The following is a 21,449-nucleotide window of genomic DNA, read 5'->3' on the forward strand; positions in this document are numbered from 1 at the left end:
GTTATTTTTGAACAGCCCTAGTGCTACATATGTCTATCACTACACGTGTACACTATGTATGTCTTGTCGGCATGTAGATTGTAAGCGTTTCAGTGTAGTGATGATGTTCACTGTTAAGTGTTCAGTCACTTTGGTCTGAACGTAATTATCCCAAAAGGCCTTAAGAACGCCGAGATCGGGCCTGGAATGGCATGCATTACGATTTCGAAGAATTGGAGCTGCGATACGTTCATCCTGCTGTTCATCGCAAAGTGAAACTGATTTTCTAAACGAGGTATTACATATAATGATTGGGAAACTGTCTTCAACTTCATGTAGCCTACTATCACCCCGTCGTATATACTATACTGCAGGAGCATCCAACTGACGGGCAGCGATACGGACCTTATCTGTCTCATTATTTACTACCTTATCGCGGAGCTGTACCCACCCTCTGAAATAAGAAACGCGCGGGTTTACGGGTCTTTTTAATGTTGAAATGCATGTAATCTAATTACATTTTAATTTATGAATAATTTTTGATCTAAGTGTAGGCCTAATCCTAATCTAATTACGAAATGTTTCTATGCTCTAATTTCAGTTATTGTCCAATTCCTAGTTTTTCTGAAAAGGCTACAGGAGAATTGCATAGTACGAAAGGAACGAAGCTTTCTTCACATACATTTGCTAATAACATGCTTATGAGATTTGACACTAATTTGATATAAACTAGACTTCATTCAATGCCCACGTTTTCGCGAATTCAGTTCTTCTAATTAGAATATCATTTGGAAATAAACTGCACAGTTGTAGTTTTGATCTAATTCGTAAAAGCTTAAAAATTTTTCGTTATCATACGCTGCCCTGGAACAGACTAAAGTCTATATTACGAAACGATGTAAAAAAATTCGTTCGAAATTTATAAATCAATTTCAAGTCTCAGATTTCATTTCTCTAATTAATGAAGCAGCATTGAACATCTTTAATTTTGTGAGTTAGAGATACAATAAAATGTTTGGCGAATTGGCAGGACAGTTGACGCGTATACCGGCCGCTGAGAACCAATTATATACCACATTTTAGCATAACGCATTCGTTTCGGATATCCATTTTCTGGATAAAGAGATCATTGTTTTTCAAATAAGTTTTGCATTCCATTCGTTCAACCCCATGTATAATTGGTAGCTCTTTGCAGGTGTACGCTAAAGCACAAAGCGTTCAACTACTTGTCCGTGGAAGAAAGCTTACCCACTCGCATTGCTAGATGTATATCCCGTTAGGAATGTGCTATTTTATAATAGCAGTGAGAATAGCCACAAATGAAATTCTCTCGAATTCAGGGTAAACATCACGAAACATAATAAATTTCAACTATATAAGGGAGTGCAGTGTAAGACCTTGTTTAATCTCGCGGGATAGCAATCTCGCGCCGTTGTAGAACTGCCAGTCTGTCCTACATATTATCGGGCTTTGTTACGAGAAATTGGTTGAAATATTTCGTCGATGTTGATCATTCATCGGTAACAGAAGTGAGCTGGAGAGCGGATTGAAATAATTTTACCGGGAATTCTCAAACAATAATGTGTAATGTATATTATGATCACACGGTACAATAATTTAGGAATTTCTCTGGTACAGCAACGTGGCCGTTATAACATATCACAGATTCGCAGCAAAACAACGTCATGGTGCACTGTCTTGATCCGATTTTCGGGCTGTATACTCGGGGAGTGACCATCCCTGGAAGGCACTGCGTTTAGCTCCTTTGGAATCACACGGCATAAGATCTCGTTATACATTCTCGCTGCTCCGACAGAACTTCGTTTCGATACCCAATGTTTAGACCAGTGGTTCTATACCGGGGGCCCGCGAAGCATTTTCACGAGGTCCGCGAAGCCTCAAATAGTTGATAACCTAATTTGTATTTTTCTAAATTCGGAAAATCACGAGGCAGTTTCGCTTCATTACTAATATAACTCAAGAGATCACATCAACAGAATGACCAACTGAGATGAGATATCCTTCTGTGCAGCATCATTTCAATTTCCGAATTGTCAATAGCCTATTGATAAAAACATGTCTCTGTTTAGAGGTGTTTTGTTGGGATTGTAGAAAAAAGTTGGATGAGCAAGGTCAATCACAGTGACTTTGAAATGTTTACAAAAATCCATTTTCTCCTATGATATACATAACCATTTTATCCATAATAACTTCAAGATAAGCTGATAGATAGAAATGGCCAGGCTTAACGTCATATGTCCATTAAAAAAGTTTTTGCTAATTTTGGGGCCATATTTGTTGCGATCATACCTAAATGTGTCGTCGGAAGCGTTACGCGTTATTATTACAATCGCCACCACTTATGTTTGTGGAAATGGATTTTCGGCACTCGTTCATATCAAATTGAAGGAGCGGATGTTCAAGACATGACCACGTATTTCAAGAAATGCAGTTGCAGAGTTCGTTTTGAAATAATAGAAGTCAACCCAATTTTTACATTAATAGTATGGTCTTATTTTCAAGAAAAGTCATTTTGTTGCTGTTTATCACCAAGCCTACAGTTATCATTTGCACTAGGCAGATGACGATTGTACGATAATTGAGCTAAATGTGAACTAAAACTTCGTGGGAGTCCACGAGGGTCCGTGACGGTCTGAAACGGGTCTGCGAAGACAAAGTAGGTTGAGAACCGCTGGTTTGGATATATAAATGCACATCACTTATCCCATATCTCGACTTCGTAACAAATCTCTTGGATGTGATTCCACGACCTATATATTTCAACACAATTATACAGAAATAGATGCAGCCACCCACTCCTTGCTTGAATGAAGTCCACTGTTACTACAAACAATTATGGCGATTATATAACCATATAACCTAACAGTCGGAGTTAGGTGATATCTTGCATACCTGCCGACTGAACTCACTGGTACCAACTTTTCATCGGGGTCTTAAATGCAGATGTCTGACCTGAAGTATTTTGCACCATACCTTGTAGATTCTCTCATAATGTCGAAATCCATCTCGAGGTTGATTCCTGTCTTGGCATTGTTCTGGTGCGTGAGGTCGAGTAGCCAACAACATTTAATTTGCAAGAACATCGAAGATGTTTTTCCGGAGGATGGAATAGCGGAAACTCAACCGCGTCACAGTGGAGTCCAGGGCCCTGCAGAGATATTTGGTCCAAAAGGAGAACGGGGTAATAGAGCTCCTCCTGTGCAGATGGACTACGATCTAATTGATGACATCATCGCTGTAAAAGTAACGAATTGTAGGTCTTTCATGAAAGCATTCTATATTACGATCCAATCAGTATACTAACATTTCCCTTACAGCCTTTAGCGTGATAAATTCAACAATCGCCGAATTGAGCAGAAACGTATCAACTCTGTTATCAGGTACGCGGTGAATATATATTTCGATCCATATTTAGCTAAGTTATAAGTGTGGATATCGAATATTTTTAATAAATACCATACATCGTTGTGACGACTCGAGTCATGACTTGACGCGAGCCACTTTACCAAAACGACTTGACCTGGCTTGACGGGGAGTTTCAAAAATGTTTGATTGACTTGTGACTCCAAGCAAAATATTTCAAGTCATCAAGTAATCGGCGCCGACCAACTCTGCGTAAACAATTGGCGCTGGTTTAAATCGTATCGCATGAATGTGTAGGTTGATCTTATTCTGCATCATATCAATTTCTTTCAATTTGTTCCAGAGGTTGCATTTTCTATAATCTATATGCCCGACGGTTACCAGCATATATAAGTTTATCAGTTCTACGTATATTTGAGCCAAGCAGCGTATTGTTGAAGGCATAATTGTCTCGATATTCGGTAGTCGATTCAGAGTAGCGACTCAAACTATACTTCAATAATCTTGCAAATTGCAATCAATTAACTCATGCCTCGTACTTCGAAAGTTCGACATGGCGTTGTGACTTTGACTTCACCCGAGTCAAAATGAGCAATGACTCGAGATGACTTGTGACGCAACACTGATGCAAAACTATATAATAAGTATAGCCCAAGGCAGTCGGCAGTTGTAGTTGATTATAAGACTGACTTCATCCACGTGTCTACGTGTAAGTCCACGTGTACCAAACTCCTATTATTGATGTAGTGTCAACAGTCACCGATATTCAAGATACACGTACAGTCGTACAGTCGTACACACGTTACACTCGCTGATGATCTTGCTTCTAAATGATACTGCCATAAGTCTGCCATTCAAAATCCAAAGCAATACTGATTCATGTAACTAGATTCTAACTCTATATGCAACGCAGCGAGTGCTACTTCATACATGTCGTACGAATTGTACCACCCTTTCCTTTCTCATTGAGTCATGCCGTAATCATGACATCCCATTCACGACTTATAACCTCTTGGTCCAGCCCGAGCTATTAACCCCTGTGGCTAAATTCGTGCTATCATGTCGTAGAATCCTTTAATTATTGATTCGCATATAGCCGATGTTGAATTACATTGTAAGGGTACTTATACCAGGAGGTAATTGCAGACCGTGGTTCACCAGAAACTTGAGGGAGATAAGCGCCACTACAACTTTTAACCATATTAATAACGCTCAACGGCTATATGCGAATCAATAATTAAAGGATTCTACGACATGATAGCACGGTTTTAGCCACAGGGGTTAATAGCTCGGGCTGGACCAAGAGGTTATAAGTCGTGAATGGGATGTCATGATTACGGCATGACTCAATGAGAAAGGAAAGGGTGGTACATTTCGTACGACATGTATGAAGTAGCACTCGCTGTGTTGCAACGCTCAAAATGAGAGAAACGATATGGGAGTCAACGCCTCTTCATGGACAGCACAAGAAGTTAACTTCACAGCCCCATGTAGACGAGCTTTCAAGAACCTGGCTATCCAGCTCTGGTTTGAAATCGCCAAGCGAAGGATTCATTTTCGCAGCACAAGACCAATCGCTTTCTACAAAATACAATCGCAAATGCATTCTGAAGCAAAACACGGACGGCAAATGCAGAATGTGCCACAACCAAAATGAAACTGTGGCATATCTCATGTCCGGCTGTGGTGCACTTGCAGCTACCGAATACACATGGAGACACAATAGGACTGGTCACTACACTCATCTTGAATTATGCAAACATTTGAACATCACCACTTCGACAAAACATTGGTACGATTACAGCCCAGCACCAGTGACAGAAAAGGACCAGGTAAAAATTCTGTGGGATGTACCAGTTATAACTGACCGCGAAATGAGAAGCAACCGCCCGGATATGATCATCAAACTAAAAAAGAAAAGAGAATGCGTATTCATTGAACTGGCTGACCCAGCTGATCACAATATACAACAAAAAGAATCAGAAAAGCAGTCCAAATACGCAGACCTCAAAGTGGAATGTGAGAAAATGTGGCGATGCAAAATAAACATTGTACCGATTGTCATTGGCGCTACAGGAGTCGTAAGCAAAAAACTCATGAGACGTATCCAACAGATTCCGGGTAACGTTCGATTCGACATGATCCAAAAGATCACGTTATTGGGCACTGTGCATATTCTTCGGAAGGCCTTGAATGCACCACTCGACTAAAATTATACTAGTGAATCACAGCATCATTTCTGTAATTTCGATTCTTCATTTTCATTCATCTTTACCTCTGCTCTGTAACCCTTGCCAATTCTTCATCTACTGCAATTCTGTCATTGACTTCTCCATGTATTGCATAGGAATAACAATTTGACTGCATTACTGAAATTTTAAAAAATTACTCTAATCTCGCTATTTTCCTTTGGGTACAGGTCGCTCCACCCGGATTATGTGTGTATTGACCAGTTTCTTACTGTGAATAAAGAATATATTAATAACCACCGGACTAAAATTATACTAGTGAATCACAGCATCATTTCTGTAATTTCGATTCTTCATCTTCAATCATCTCTACCTCTGCTCTGCAACCCTTGCCAATTCTTCAGCTACTGCAATTCTGTAATTGACTTCTCCATGTATTGCATAGGATTAAAAATTTGAATGCATTACAGAAATTTTAAAAATTCACTCCAATCTCGCCATTTTCCTTTGGGTGCAGGTCGCTCCACCCGGATTATGTGTGTATTGACCAGTTTCTGACTGTGAATAAAGAATATAATAATTGTACCACCCAACAAGTGATCCCTCCCCGAGATAAGTTGTGGCGAGTATGTTTCGTGGAGTCGAAAATGGAATAGGTCCTATTCACTCACAACGACGAACCTGCTGTTCACATATTTTATATAATTTATCAAATATTTTCTCGAGGAAGTTTATAGCGGTGATATTACATGAATTAAATCTGTGAATCCCAGTGTTGTAACCAGGTCAAAAGGTTCCGACTTCCGAGTCACCACTCTATCTTACTTTTAGATTTATTCGAGACAAGTCGGGTCACTACGACGGAAAGGGTCGAGTCCCAGTCGCACTGTTGAGACTCGAGTCTGAGTCAAAGTCATACTGTTCAGTCTTAGGTTCGAGTCATGATCAATTCATTATTTACAACTCAACTCGGGTGAAATTAATCCTTCGCATTCATAGTATACTTATTTGTCTCACTCCTAAATAAAGTAGGGGAGACCGGGGACAAATGTAACAGGGGGCAAATGTAACAATCGACCTCACCGCTAGTAGAATGATGAAATCGCCTTCATATTTTGAGTGCACATGCGGTATAGTTATGTCTTCTAATATGTCTGAAGTTACGTTGAGCTGCGACGCGAAACCCCGGAATAATTTTTAAAAAACGAAATCGTGGACCTTTGAGTAAATATTTACTGATATAGAATATTTTGTTCTGAAGAATAAAACCTCAACTGGTTACAATCCAATATATGTAGTTGGAACAATGTTACCATAATCTACCGTGATGATAGGGAAACTATGACTCGCGTCGCCGGGAAGGCACCATCCTGAGACATAAATCATGGTCGAGCGTGTCAGGGGCAATTGTAACCAGGGTTGAAATGACTCGAGTCACATTTTTCAGATGACTCGACTTGACTCGAGTCATTTTCTCAAAATACGGAAATGACTCGACTCGTCTCGAGTCAATTTGTGTATTGACTCGACTTGGACTCGAGTCATTGCGCATGACTCGAACCAAGTCATATGACTCGAGACTCAGACGGCCAAGACCGACGTTTCATTGTAATTTCGAGGAATAGTACAGTAATCACACTATTGGGATTTCTTCTATTGGTACTGGTACTTGAAAACACGTCCAGAAACTGCTAAAAATGACGAAAATTAGTATATTATAAATGCGAACCATTCGATATCACCAAACAGAGTCATAAAAAGTGGATTTAAGAAGCCTTTAACTGTAAACTTGGAAGTCAACATAATGACTTGGACTCGACTCGAGTCATAATACCATGACTCGGACTCGAACCTCTGCTCGGTGACTTGGACTCGAACTTGACTCGGTAGTGAATTGAAAATGACTCGATTTGACTCGAGTCAAAACTATAAAACTGAGATTGACTTGTGACTCGGAGCCTTGTGACTTGGTTACAACCCTGATTGTAACAATACCAGAACAGACTCTACCTGGTCATATCAATTCTAACATGATACTCTGTCGGATCGGCCATACAGAAGTGGGGATGTGAATCTTAGGGTCCGGTTATTTCCGTGATTCTACTAACCTATCTCATGTTGATCGACATTTACTTTGTCGACTTTCAATGGTCACTTAAGAACTTGCCCATGACTGAATCCTCATCCCCTGACCTTGAGCATGGCCCACTTACATTTTGTCATCTGGTGTGAACAATTTATTTTAATTTTGTACAGAACAGAAGAATACCATTAGCTTTGACGCCACACATCGTTTGCTACGCTATCATCGGCCCATTCAACAAAGATATTTTAGCCAGGTCGGTTTCGCACCTTCGCAGGTGACCGAATGCCCAACCCATTATGCACGCTGAACTACAGCACCTTGGTAGAAGAGGCCGAATATGTGTAGGGAGATTACGGAATGAATGTGTTTCTTGTACACTTTGAGCTCATGTAGGAGGCACGAAAGATGATAATTTCTTCAGATGCAAAAATGCAATGGGGCGTAGCCTGGAAGCGTTCAAACTTCTATTTTTTAGTTTAATTCAATAGTAAAATTTGTGCTCCCATTATTGTTGTTCATTTCGTATGTTTTTAGTTATAAAGAACACTGTTACAATTGCCCCGCATGTGCGTTACAATTGCCCCGGGGTACGGGGCGATTGTAACATTTGAGCGACGATTTTCGCGACCCAAAAATTTCCATGATTGATTATTATTGATGGAGTTTCATTTTAGTTTTTATATCAACTATCGAGTTGTTGGCTTCTTTATATAAAAGTTTGACAATGAAATATTCACGAGAAAAACACGTAATGTTCGAAAATAAAAAACTGTTACAATTGTCCCCGATCTCCCCTAGTGTTTCTACTAATTTTTCAAATTAGCCATTTTATTTTGTTCACTTGAACTGCTTCATATTGGAAATCGACGCTTCTACTTGTACTGGAGTACCAGCGATGACTACTTTGACCTTCTCTACTCTTAGCAAAATGAGAAAAGACAGTTTCCGACCCGATTAGTGTCGAGTTACATGACATGGTGGAGGCATGAGCAATGGTTCGAGTACAAGCGCGAGTCAACACTCAAATTGACGCAAGTTTGGTCGTGTTTTTTTCCGAAAAATCGCGCCTCGAGTCATTTCAACTCATATATTCAAGCGTTCTGTTTTCACGTTTAATATTCATGCAAGCAGCCGTGCAATTTGTATTCATGCTTCTCACGTATCACACAATAAAATAAGTTTGCTCGATACAGAGAGCCTGTAAACTATCAGATTATTGATATGTAGATTACGCCCGAGGTCACGTGCCATATCCTTAAAAGTCCTCACTAGTTGTTACCAGAGTTGGATCAATTGTAATTTGTAATTGAGCTGAATGTAATTAATTACATTTTTTCATGTAATTGTAATTGTAATTGTAATTGAAGCATTTCTATTTTGTGTAATTGTAATTGTAATTGTAATTTGATCAAAATTTTGCTCAATTACAATCTCAATTACATTTTCATGAAAACCTGACAATTACAACATAAAATAATAATTTAATCAATCATTTATTCGTCGCACCAGTGAAAATCCGGTACGAACCAGGATGACGACGAGGGGCCTTAAGGCCTTAGGAAACAGCCACCACATGTAATAATTAGCCTATTTACATCGGTGTTCTATGCGTGCTGCGTTATAACTAGATAATTCAGTCACGCTAAACTGTTTCCCATACTTCAGTAGCAACAGAAAACTAAAAAGGTTAGAGAACCAGTGGGCTAAACTAAATCTTAATATTCCAAAAATGGATGAACAGCAAATAAACTCTTCTGAAACCTGTGCGGAACCATTTCCTACACCACGGTAAAAGATTTTTTTTTTTTTTTTATCTCTGACCAGTACTGTTTCCAACCAAGGCTTTATCAAACTTGATTACGCATTTGTAGATATTGTCCCAATCTTACCTCCAATCTTGGCCAAATTTACTGGGGCCATAAAATTTTCGCACCGTAATGTTCATCAAATGCAATCTAACAGTTTCTGACAAGTGAAAATGTAAATGCGAACCAAAATATTGTAATTCCTAATCATCAGGAGGTTCATATCTTTTGCATTTATTTTAATTTTATCGGTATCAAATCATCCTTATCGCTGACGCCTTACCGATTACATTTCATTATCCTCACTCAACTCTGAGTAGCCTAATCGTTTGATTACATTTCATTGACTGTCCTGTAGCCTATTCGCTGTTAGTCGCTCAAACCTTTGGTTCTTAACAGTCGCTTGAAACACTCTTCTGTGCCTGTAGTTTTCAGGACTCATGCATGATTAGGAATAGTTCGAATACGTTCGAGTTTTTTTTTTAATTAAAGGCTACATAGCAGGAATGAAACATGAATATCTTGAGATTGTTGCTAATTACGTCGCTACTGTTGTCAAAGAATACCTCTTTACTGAATCAATTGCCTGTTTAAAAGTCATTGTAATTATAATTGTAATTAATTACATATTTAACACTAATTGTAATTGTAATTGTAATTTGATATTTTTAGCATTGAGTAATTGTAATTGAATTAATTTATTGTAATTGATCCAACTCTGGTTGTTACTTGTGGTATTCGTGGTGTTTGTCGACTACAATGGCCATTTATACCAGGCCGAGTTTCTTTATTTTGATTCCGTTGTTGCCGAATTGTAGCGCGGCCCACTTCCAGGCTTTTTAGGACACCGTTTACGCGGATAATATGGCGAGGAGGAGCCTAGATAAATCTCCAACTCTTAGGTAGGAATAGTGGAGTCGACCTTGGTCGGACTCGAACCACTTCGCCATCAAGCCACTGGCCCCCTTGCTAGTTTTTGGCGATTAATTTATATACCTTTTAATCTAATAGGATTGCTATTTTAAACATGTATCTAGTGTTTCAAATTCTATATTGATGCTATAATGGTATCTCTAATTTTAATATCGAAATTAATCAATCTATGACTGGGCAGATAATATATACTTTCTAACGCGCTGGCCCAAAGTAGCACCTAAATTCATCCAATGTGCAATTGGAATTTCAGAATGGGAGAGATTAAAGCCAACTATTGAGAGAAAGGACGCGGCAGAGGTCTCAACAGCCCCAGCTACGACAGACGCAACAACAGCGGCAACACCAGGTTAGGATTAGATCCACTCAATGGGTATTAGATTCCATATTGAAAGTTATCGGCCTTCAGGAATATTAATATGAATAAAGCGTTCGCGTAATAAATTACTGAATATTATATCATTACACGTTTATAACAAGTTCAGGCTGTTTTGGCAGACGACGCATGACGGTATTACGTGTACATCGAGTCGATTTATAGACCAATAATTTCAAACGCCAAATTTGGGTGCATTTTGCCTACTTGAACTATTTACCCAAGTGGTTATGATTTTAAACTACTTCTACCAAACAGTTTTACGTTTTTTACCCTAGAATATCGACTTTTTTACTTACCTAGAAATCCCTACTTCAACCTTAGTAGAAATTTACGGCGTTACTTCAACTTCTATTTGAGTACCATCGATGACTAGTTTGACCATCTCTGATCAATACTGCAATTTTACACCCTGCACAAACGCATATACGGTGAGTCATGATCGAAAGGACAGTAGTCATGATAATATGAGCCTGACTAAGTATGACGTGATATATATGATATTATTTGTGCTACTGAATTCGGTCACTATTCATTGCGCCAATAATCTTTGTGGCGATATCTACAATATATAGACCATGACTATTCTATCCTTGCAGAAGACGAGTGCAGGGTACGAGTAGGGCTGCTTCATTCTGGAAAATGTTTCACTCTCCCTTATCTGTCATCATCAGTTGGTATAAAGTATGACGAAGCAGTGGCAGAATGCGCAAAACAAGGAACTCTAATGGCTGAAATTCATGATCGAGTTCAACAAACAGCTTTGTACAATTTTGCTCTCACGAAGATGCCAGCTGGCACATCCAAGATCGCCATATGGTTTGGAATGGAATATCAACACTCGGTATCTGAATATATTGTAATATATTGTAACTATTCACATACATGTGGTGTTCGGACTAAATCACAACCCCCGAGTTGCACAGGGGTAGGGAACATATGGCTCGCGAGCCATATAAAGCTGTTTGTATGCTAACATATGACTCGTTGATAAATTTCATAATTCGGCACTTCCTTCACGCTTTAATTATGAATATGATCAAATTTTTCACACCGGCCGGTATTGGTACTCGTTCGGCAGCTGAGACAAGTCTTTATCAGGTTAAAACAGTAGCGTATCCTTGAGGGGGCTGGCGGCTCAGACACCCTTCTCAAAATCCTGAAATATATGCCACATAAAAATCCTGAAATATATGCTGCTGATAATTGCAAATATTATCAGTCCAATATAATCGATTTTTCTATCGGACAAATACGATTCCTTCAAGTAAGTTTAAGGCTTATACATCGGACAAATCTATAATCCGTCGAGTACGATACAGTTTGCATAATGTCCAAAACGAGGTTACTGTCAATATAATATCAAATATCATCATTCGCTGTACCCAACGTTGTACGGCTTGGAATCTTGGATTGCACAATAGGTTGAATAATCATAGTGAGAAGCAGACATAGTGACGCCTGTATGGTAATGCACCAAAATTCTCTTCCTGATCATCAGCGCGATACAGACTTTTTCGCGTACGAATGACTCGCTAATATTTAATTGTGACAGTCCATTCAAATCACTATATGGCTCTTTCGGTATAACAAATGAAAATATACGGTCAATATGGCTCTTTTGATGAATAAGGTTTCCAATCCCTGGAATAGCAGGTCATTGTAAATACCTGTCAAATCAAGTAATCTTACTTTTTATTTTCGCGAAATCACTGCAATTTTCCTGCGGTAAATATAGTGATCAGATTTTGCCGCACTCACGTCAATTCATCGTCCTCAAATGACTGGTATGTTGATATAATTTTCCATGAACAAAACGTCCTTGGTCTATGTAGCTAATGCGGTTGTGTTGTTGTACTTGAGATATCGAATTGCTGTGCCAAATTAGCGTCATCTTAAACTATGAGAAACAAAACTAACTGATTTCAGTATAGTCTAAGAAGTACTACTGTTTTTACAGACTTCTTCTCTGCTGTACCGATCAGGAATGGAGAAACATTCAAGTCAATTCCAGTGGTATCCAGGATATCCATCAACCTCGTCTCCTCGCAAGTATATTATCATGAATGTAAGAAATGATGGGAGTTCCAACTTCGGTTTGTGGAACTACTTGAAAGCAAGACCGCTGAGTGGGGTTATGTGCGAGAAAGAAACCTGACAATTCTGCACAACTACAGATGGAATTAAGGTGGCGAACCGTTGAAAGGAGAACGTTCATATGAATATGTACATATTGTTATACATTAATGTAGTCTGAATGATAAAAATAAATTGAAACGTCGCGGAAGTATTGCAACTACATATGGTGATGGCAATTTGTTGGTATGACCTTCCGTGATTGACAGTGACTGCTCGTCAAAGGATCTGGCGGTGGCGCCAGGGTGGAAATCTCCTGTTCGAGATATTTTTCATGATCAAGGTGGCGTTATAATGGCGTAATCCTACATGGTAATGGTACTTTATCGTGATCACACCAGCGATATACAGCTACGTCATGGTTTTGTATAGTATGGGTCGGGACGGGCAAACATTTGCCTCGCGACAGCACCGAACCGTTGGTTCCATAATAATGTAATATTTGCTGATATTCTTGAGTTCATAAATTCGTCGCACGTCACGCAACCTTCCGTGAATAATACGTGCTTTTCCAAGTCGATCGGGCTTGCTACCACAATCAGTAACACGCGCAAAAAAGCTATTGCGATAATATGGCTTAGTCATAAAAATGTGACTACCCCTGCATTACACAACTCGGTTTGGTATCATATTGATATTTTTCTGACATATCTTTTCTCTACCCATCCTGCCAAAGATATAACTCTGCATACTGAGTATACAGTAGCCTAGAGCAGTGCTTTTCAACCTTTTTGAGCTTCATTCGCACTTTTTTTGTAAAATTAATTTCATTCGCACAAACTAACCGAATATTGATATACAAAAAGAAGATGAAAATACAACATTTTTTTGCACAGATGTGCAACAAATTGACTACTATGTATCTTAAGCTATCAAGTGTCTCATGAAAAATGCTACTATTTTCGCTCGTTTTGATTTCAGCTATTTCACTAAAACCCTTCTACTAGTTAACTAGTGCTTGGATGGTCAGGTCTTAAAGCAGGGGTCACCAACACGCGGCCCGCGGGTCACATGAGGCCCGAGATGTCATATTTCGCGGCCCGGGATCTGTTTTCAGAAGAACGCACGTTGTTCAAAATGTGTTATTCTCCCTTTAGAAACGCGAAACCCCCTCCTTAAACGTGAAACCCCCTCCTTTTGAAATGGCCCTTCAGACCTTAATACTCGGTTGCAATTCAATAAGTCGTATTATCAGTGTTGCGCGCGGCCAAATAACGAAAGGCGTGATACCAATTAAGCGAGATACGTCATTGCGCATTGCACTGCAAATATAACGTGACACGAGCGACACGATCTCCCGCTGAGATAATTGCGAAATCAGGTCATTTATTGCCGCGCGCTCGGCAATCGTTGCTAGCCTGATTTATCGCGTCTCCAACAAGCCTAGTTCCGCTGGCTTGAATAACCGCATCTGCAATTGGCCGTGTGTGCACGATATCATCGCTGGCCTGCACAATCGCATCTGCAATAGGCCTAGTGTACGAAAGATATCGCTAGCCTAACTACCGCGTCTTGGGCCTACCATACTTTGGCCGGGGCTACGTAAGACGCATTGGTCAGCGCGCGTATTTTATTGTTCGATGCCTTGATAAGCGCGGGTATTCAATTGTTCACGACAGATCAGGGAGTCGCTAATTAACAGCTCTTTCGGACTCGTCGACAAGCTTATCATACGCGTATAATCGTCAACACGAGGATGTTGTATAATCGTTATTTACGCATGTACTTACCCCTAATGAATTGATGCTATATTACCAGGGCCGTAACTGCCGCACCCCAAACCCAATTTATGCAATATTTTCAAAAATATTTCGCGCTAGGCGCAATTTCAAGTTGCCAAATATCTTGATTATTGGGTGCTCTTCCCCCAAGAAAAAAATACGCAAGATTTATAGAAATGGGCATATCGGCGTTGGCCATTACCGCGGCACGAAGCACAAAGACTTATAACGTTTTAGGCCATGAAACATGCGACTCCAAGAAGTGTGCCAGAACGATCGCAGCGAGGCAACACACACAAGACAAATACCATCCTGCAGGAAAAAATTATATGCCACTGAAGAAATACCAATCCGAAACCGTGTGATCTTTCAGTCTAGTACGTTTGAGCGATTCTATATTTTTGATATAGCAGACAGGAGGTCACGAAATAACATCATGTAACGAAGTCATATACCAACGGGTCCGCCCGCCCGAAGATGTTCAATTGTTCAATCATTATTTACGGACTGTACAGTTTCAAAGACAACTCACTCAGCTCTACCGGTAAAACTCAGTACGTGAGCAGAGAGGATAAGACATTGATAGCAATATATATGCAATTCCCGATCTTATTGACCGATTTTATCATGAATTATCGAAAATTTTCGCGCTTAGCGCTGGCTCACTGAAGTTCGGTTTATCACCATATGGGGGCCCAGGACCAACGTTTTGGGGGGCTGACGAAGTGCTGTTACGGCCCTGTATATTACTAAATTCGGTAAAAATCGAACCCGCCCTTTTATTTCAACCACCCTCCCCTTTTTTCGGCTGGCTACGCCGAACAGACAGATAGTCCTGGCACCCCTGGCACCGTGTCGACCCAAAATTATACCCTTTGCGGTCTATACTTTAATAACACCTGAAAGGGTAAAATTTGCGTTACTGTAACTTGCAAATGGCAGTCTGTAATGATAGCATTTACTACTGTCCTCGTGCCTAGCACTAATCGAACATGTATTACGGAAGTATTGATGATTGTTTATCGAAAGTAAGCAGAAAGTGAATTTAACGTCATTTTCCCAGCCTCTGACGGGCTGCTATATGTCTGTCACTACACCAGCTTCCAAACCAGGGTTTTGGTTACGTAATAATTATAGTGCGAAAATATCAATTCACTACGGCTCGTGAGAGCTACGACTAGTGGTGCATGGTAAGTTAAACAAGTTTTTACAATTGCGTTGCAACAACTAAAGTTACACTGCCCTTGAATTTCGTATTATGTTTATTTGAAAAGCAATTATCATTCACGATTTTCATTCGCCCTTATCCGGGATTTTCATTCGCACCGTTCGCACCACCTTCGTCATTCGCACTCATCCGGGATTTTCATTCGCACCGTTCGCACCATGTTCGTCATTCGCACTGCAAATTTTTTCATTCGCACAAGTGCGAACCGTTACACAGGTTGAAAAGCACTGGCCTAGAGCAAATCAACGGTTGCGTTGATGTCTGATTTTTCTATGCTTAATCAATGACATGATGATTAAGTAATTCAATCAGCTGGTCAACAGGTACGGCATAGCGGTAAAATGGATTCACAAAAACAATTTATAGAAGTTCTGACCGAACACATTATAGATACGTGGTTGATGTTGTAAAAATCTTTTATACATTTCAGTGATCACTGATCAGTGTTCCGCAAGCTTCAAAATTTCTTGCAAGGAGTTCGCGACTTTGAAAAGCTTGGGAACTATTGATGTACGCATAGGGCACAATATGAAAGAGTAGTGCTTAAAATATATCATGATGAAGAAGGCACTTCAGTCATATCAACCCATATCGGCATGGCAAGGAGTAAAATGGTCCATGCCCCAGCGGGACTCTCTGTTAATAGAGTTCCTGGATTTAGTTGAATTGAGCCTAATTGCATTCACAGTTGTGAAAATTCGTTACAACAGGGATTCCCAAACTAGTGATCGTTTTCCGATTTCTGGGGTCGCGGAGAAATTAAATACGATTCACTATTACAAGAATGCCAATTGAGCGGATGCTATCAGCGGATCGTTTCTGAATATTTTCGTTCATTTTTCAAAATAAAACGCATTTTAAAGCGCCACCCAATATAACTCAACGTTAGTGACTGTCCATCACTATAAAGATTATAGTGTTGGGAGCATAATAAAAATCATTAATGAGGTTTTTTTCCCTTCCAGGCAAACTACAAGTGACCGGTAGTGCCATGTGTTAACAGTATAACACGTACACTCACGCTCGGTGCGATCGAATAACTTACAGATCGTTATCTTTATTTCACATGATGCAGTATGCCACGTAGCAGTTCATGACCGATGGTAATACTTCAACGGGATATAAAATAGAACTCCTTCCAGTGCATTGATATAGTCTTGATTTAATATGAATGTCCTAATCTGAGGACAGGGGTTGACAAGTTTATGATTGCTATGACTGCGCAAATAGTCGCCAGCTGTGTAACATAGGCCGTGAGTAGGTTTCGCCCAAGGTGCTGACCATTTTTTTGTAACCAGCAGGCCAAATTGAAAGGTGGGGCCGCGCAACCTTTTCAAGTCGAAATTTGAGGTGGCGAACATAAAAAGATTGGGGACCACTGCCTTTCAAGAAATATTAACTCGACTAGACATGCTATTTGGAAAAGATATTTAACTTTATATTGCCGTTGCGTGAAATCTTATACCATATATTTCTATGAGTGAGTTCATTTTGCCATCACCACGTGTGTATGGTATATCATTTTAAATCGTTTTTGCTGCATGAATCCTTGGCAAATGCAAAACACTATGAATTCAGCTATCCCAGTTCCTTATGGGCGCCTTAAATTTCATAGTTCAATTTCCCATGCATTTAACCACTATAGTAGGCCTACCTGGCCGCTTTATCACTATGAGAAATGTATAAAATATCAAAGCCATGTTTCATATGAAAATTTTGTAATCAAACATAATACAAAAAATCCCTTCTAAAAATGATTTCCAGGCATATATTGACATTTCAATGTCGCTTTGCGTCCTACATGATTTCGGCGTTGGGCCTACATGCTTTCATATTCATGAATGTAGGTCAGGGGTTCTCAACTTCCCTCGTATAACGGGCCGCATTTTAACAGCAAAAGACCCTGCGGGCCGCAGAACGCTATCACCATGTATTTGTAAACTACTATTAAATTTAGGCTACTATGTAGCCTATTTACCAGTTTTATATGGACATTTAGTACATTTTTATGCATTCATAAGCATTAATGGACAGTGTTCGTAGGTTTGCAGTTGCTATTCTTTTTGGAGACTATCTATCTTCCAGTGGCGCAAATAAATCTGTTCACGGAGCATAGGCCTACATTGCATTCGTTGCCAAGTCGGCATATGCACCTTATTCACACCCTTCCACCAGAGAACCGAACTCTCAGTTTCAATGCGTGAGAGAGCAAGTAGAAAATTTCGGTAACTTTTTCGTTACCATGGCCATTATCACTTTGAGCTCTCAGTGATATGAGAAGAAGTCTGGCGTTCGGGGTAATTTCTGAGCAAACCAATCAACACTGCTTCTCTCCTTCCATGGCTGGAGCCCTACACCAATAGTTACAGAAGTCAGCCTTGTCAAGTTTATGTTTTTCACTGGTCCCCTTCCCCCTAACAACGTTTGCCCCGTCAGCATTTCCTCTGGAAATATGTCCATTGTCCAGCCTGATAAAACGCACCTGGATTAGCTATGTAATGTGTGTGCACTGTGCAGTCGGTGGATACGTCCAATGGCAGGCTAAAAGTCTACGTAGCAACGTGCTTCAGAGCATATGCGATAAAAGATCGACCGCCATCGCTGTTACTCTTCTGGTCACGGTGGAATCAGATAACTGTAGCTTCGAAATATGTCAGGTGATGTTGGACCTGATGCTAAGTTCCAGAAACAGCGAATATTCGCATAGTTGGCATACGTTAAAGTTTTATTGAAGTCACGCTTTTCCTAGCAGATTCTTGGGCTTACCGATATTCCAAGCAATATCGAACAATGCGGCTGTAATGTCGTCGGCAATTTTAACAATGCCTCGAAATATGGATTCATGGGTTTGAAACCTAGCTAGGAACGTTTTCTCTAATATCAGGCGATACGTATTACTCCAGAATAAACTATATGGTGATATCATTTTAAGCTTCTACATTTCGTCACAACAACTGTTCTTCGACGAATGTGACACGGTGACAATACTTTGCCAGTAGTAATTGCGTTCAAGTTGAAAGATGTCGCGGGCCACAAAATAATCGTCTGCGGGCCGCATGCGGCCCGCGGGCCGCGGGTTGAGAACCCCTGATGTAGGTAATCTGATGTACCAGGCCCCATTAACATCGACTAAATACTATATCGGGATCATCTGACTGATAGACACTCCTCTCTAAGCAGAAAATAGTGCGTATAGTCAGACGAAAGGGGCCGAGAAGGGTGGTACACGGAAAAATAGAACCTAACTCAGAATTATATCGCGGTCATAAATCCTACCTTCCAACGGGCATGAAAATCTGTATAAAAATGTTGTACTCGATTCATACCGCGAAATAAGTTTGAGGTAGGTCCGGTTTCGAATGCCATGAGTGTATATTCAAATCCTTATATCAGAGGTGAAAAACGGGTGGATATATACATTCTTTTCGCAAAGAGTGATTAACAAGAGAGCGGAGGTGAGAAGGACATAGTTCGACATTGAGTGAGTCATACATAGAACGGAATTTGGGACTCTTAATCTCTGAATTTCGCTTTATAATTTTGCATGACCTGCAAATATATCCATTTACTTATGTTTGGTATTTGGAATCAGCTGTGTATGCACACTACACGTAACATTATCGGTTTGCGTTAAGAATGAACATAATAGATAGATCAGGGGTCGCCAACTCGAAACGGGTCGCGGGCCACTTTTTAAAATTCGTAGAGGCCGCGGGCCGCATGTCGTCAATGTCGAGATAAAATAGGAAATGCATAGTTTAACAGCCACGTTATGATAACTCTACGTCATTACAATGCTGTTCTCTCTAACATGGGCGACGGGCATAGTTACCGCAAAAGGAATAATATTTTTATTGAAGACATAAATATAGCCAACAACAAAAAAATGATGATCATTGCTTTCATTCTCTTTTTAGCTATGAGCTCCGCACGATACCTGACAACACTCGTCAGCAACTATACAAAGCAGATGTGGCCAACCTTTTTTGCTATTCACGGCCGCATTTCGATTACTTGTGTTGGCTACGGCCGCATTCTAGTGCATAGTCGTAATGAACTACTGGAGGCCAAATACCCACGTTAAACTGCCCATGTCCATTGCCGGTGAACTCCCGACTAATCTATTTACTGATATCGGCTTACTATGCGCAGTGCGCACCCAAATCGTGAGTAGATATGTTATGAATAAGCACAGGTATTCGTTGTCTGGTCTCGCGAAGCGCGAAAATGTGTTCATATTCTGGAGTGAATTTCGTCATTAATACAAGTATAGTTTCACATATTACTATCAAATATTTATCCTTTGTAAGCCAGTGTGCTCACATTCACCGATAGAGTTGATGTAGGGGGTGTCTTCGAAAATTCAGGGAAGTTATATTACTGTGCTGCATCTTTGAGTGGGCCGAATGTTATTAGCCTAATCCTCTTTGTTGCATGTTTTTATTTCTTGACATCGCTTCAGGATTGTGACAGTGTTGGGATCAAGTCACTACCTTTGAGTCACGAGTCATCTCGAGTCATTGCAGATTTTGACTCGAGTCAAGTCAAGTCAACAGATTTTCAAAGGTGACTCGAGTCAAGTCAAGTCACTCGTTTTTTAGAGGTGACTCGAGTCAAGTCGAGTCAAGTCAAGTCAAGTCACGAGTCAAGTCACAATTCAAGTCAAATTGAATATTCGAAGTATGAGTGATGATTCAAAGTCATTACATTTTGCTAGCTGTGTGAAAGACAGATTAATTAATCATTTATCTTAACCAAATAACGAATATCTCGTTAAACATGCATGCAAAAAGACGGTATATCCCTCACGCACACGTAGAACTGCTAATAAAGTACGTGAGTAACTGTACAGCTCCATACTACAGTCAGTTCGTATCAACCAAAATATAGGACCTAATACGAAGCTTCGAGAAGTTGAAACAAATTGATATGGTACAATAGCCTACACTACTTATCTACACTTCCATGAGAATATAAACGCACCCAATATATTCGTTCGATTTAAATCACACAAGAGGATTGGTAAATGTGAGCACTGGGCAACGTAAGCATTGAGCCGTCTAAGAAACAGAGACACATTGATATTTAGATTAATTTTCTACATTGCGGTCAAGTTATCTGTGATCGAACAATGGAGGAACCTTGTAACGTACAATCAGTGAATGACTGGTTGTTCTCACAAGTGACACCAGGGCATCTCGAACAATCCGAACATCCACAAGATACAGTGATTTATTCGAAACAGCTTACATAATGACTTGAAATTGACTCGTAAATTGTGCTCCGAGTCACAAGTCAATGCACATTTTTGAAGCTCCGAGCCAAGTCAAGTCAAGTCATTTTTCCAAGGTGACTCGAGTCAAGTCAAGTCATACGAAAAAGTTGACTCGAGTCTGACTCGACTCAAGTCATGACTCGAGTCATCCCAACACTGGATTGTGAGTATAGTGGAAATATATTGATTTTTCTCAAACGCACGATTACAAATTGGTATTTCTTTATGGGGCGCATCAATTTCCTCTGCTGTTCGCATCTGTACTGTGCGGATTAGATCACAAAGAACACTACTATAATAAAATCGAAAATCCACTCGCATTGAACCGCGCCGAGCG

General features: G+C 40.0%; 1 protein-coding gene across 1 annotated transcript; it reads left to right on the forward strand.

Annotated features, from left to right (window-relative positions):
* The first annotated feature begins 1,459 nt into the window (after positions 1-1,459).
* On the forward strand, positions 1,460-13,048 carry LOC145448724 (uncharacterized). The gene is made up of 5 exons (XM_080327186.1): positions 1,460-3,253; positions 3,318-3,380; positions 10,630-10,725; positions 11,352-11,596; positions 12,713-13,048. The coding sequence occupies exons 1-5, from the start codon at positions 2,938-2,940 to the stop codon at positions 12,908-12,910; spliced, it is 918 nt and encodes a 305-aa protein (XP_080183312.1). The 5' UTR covers positions 1,460-2,937; the 3' UTR covers positions 12,911-13,048.
* The last annotated feature ends 8,401 nt before the right edge of the window (positions 13,049-21,449 follow it).

The sequence above is a fragment of the Botryllus schlosseri genome, chromosome 10, assembly GCF_051294905.1.
Source record: "Botryllus schlosseri isolate E-star chromosome 10, Bs_hap1, whole genome shotgun sequence".
Lineage (NCBI taxonomy): Eukaryota > Metazoa > Chordata > Ascidiacea > Stolidobranchia > Styelidae > Botryllus > Botryllus schlosseri.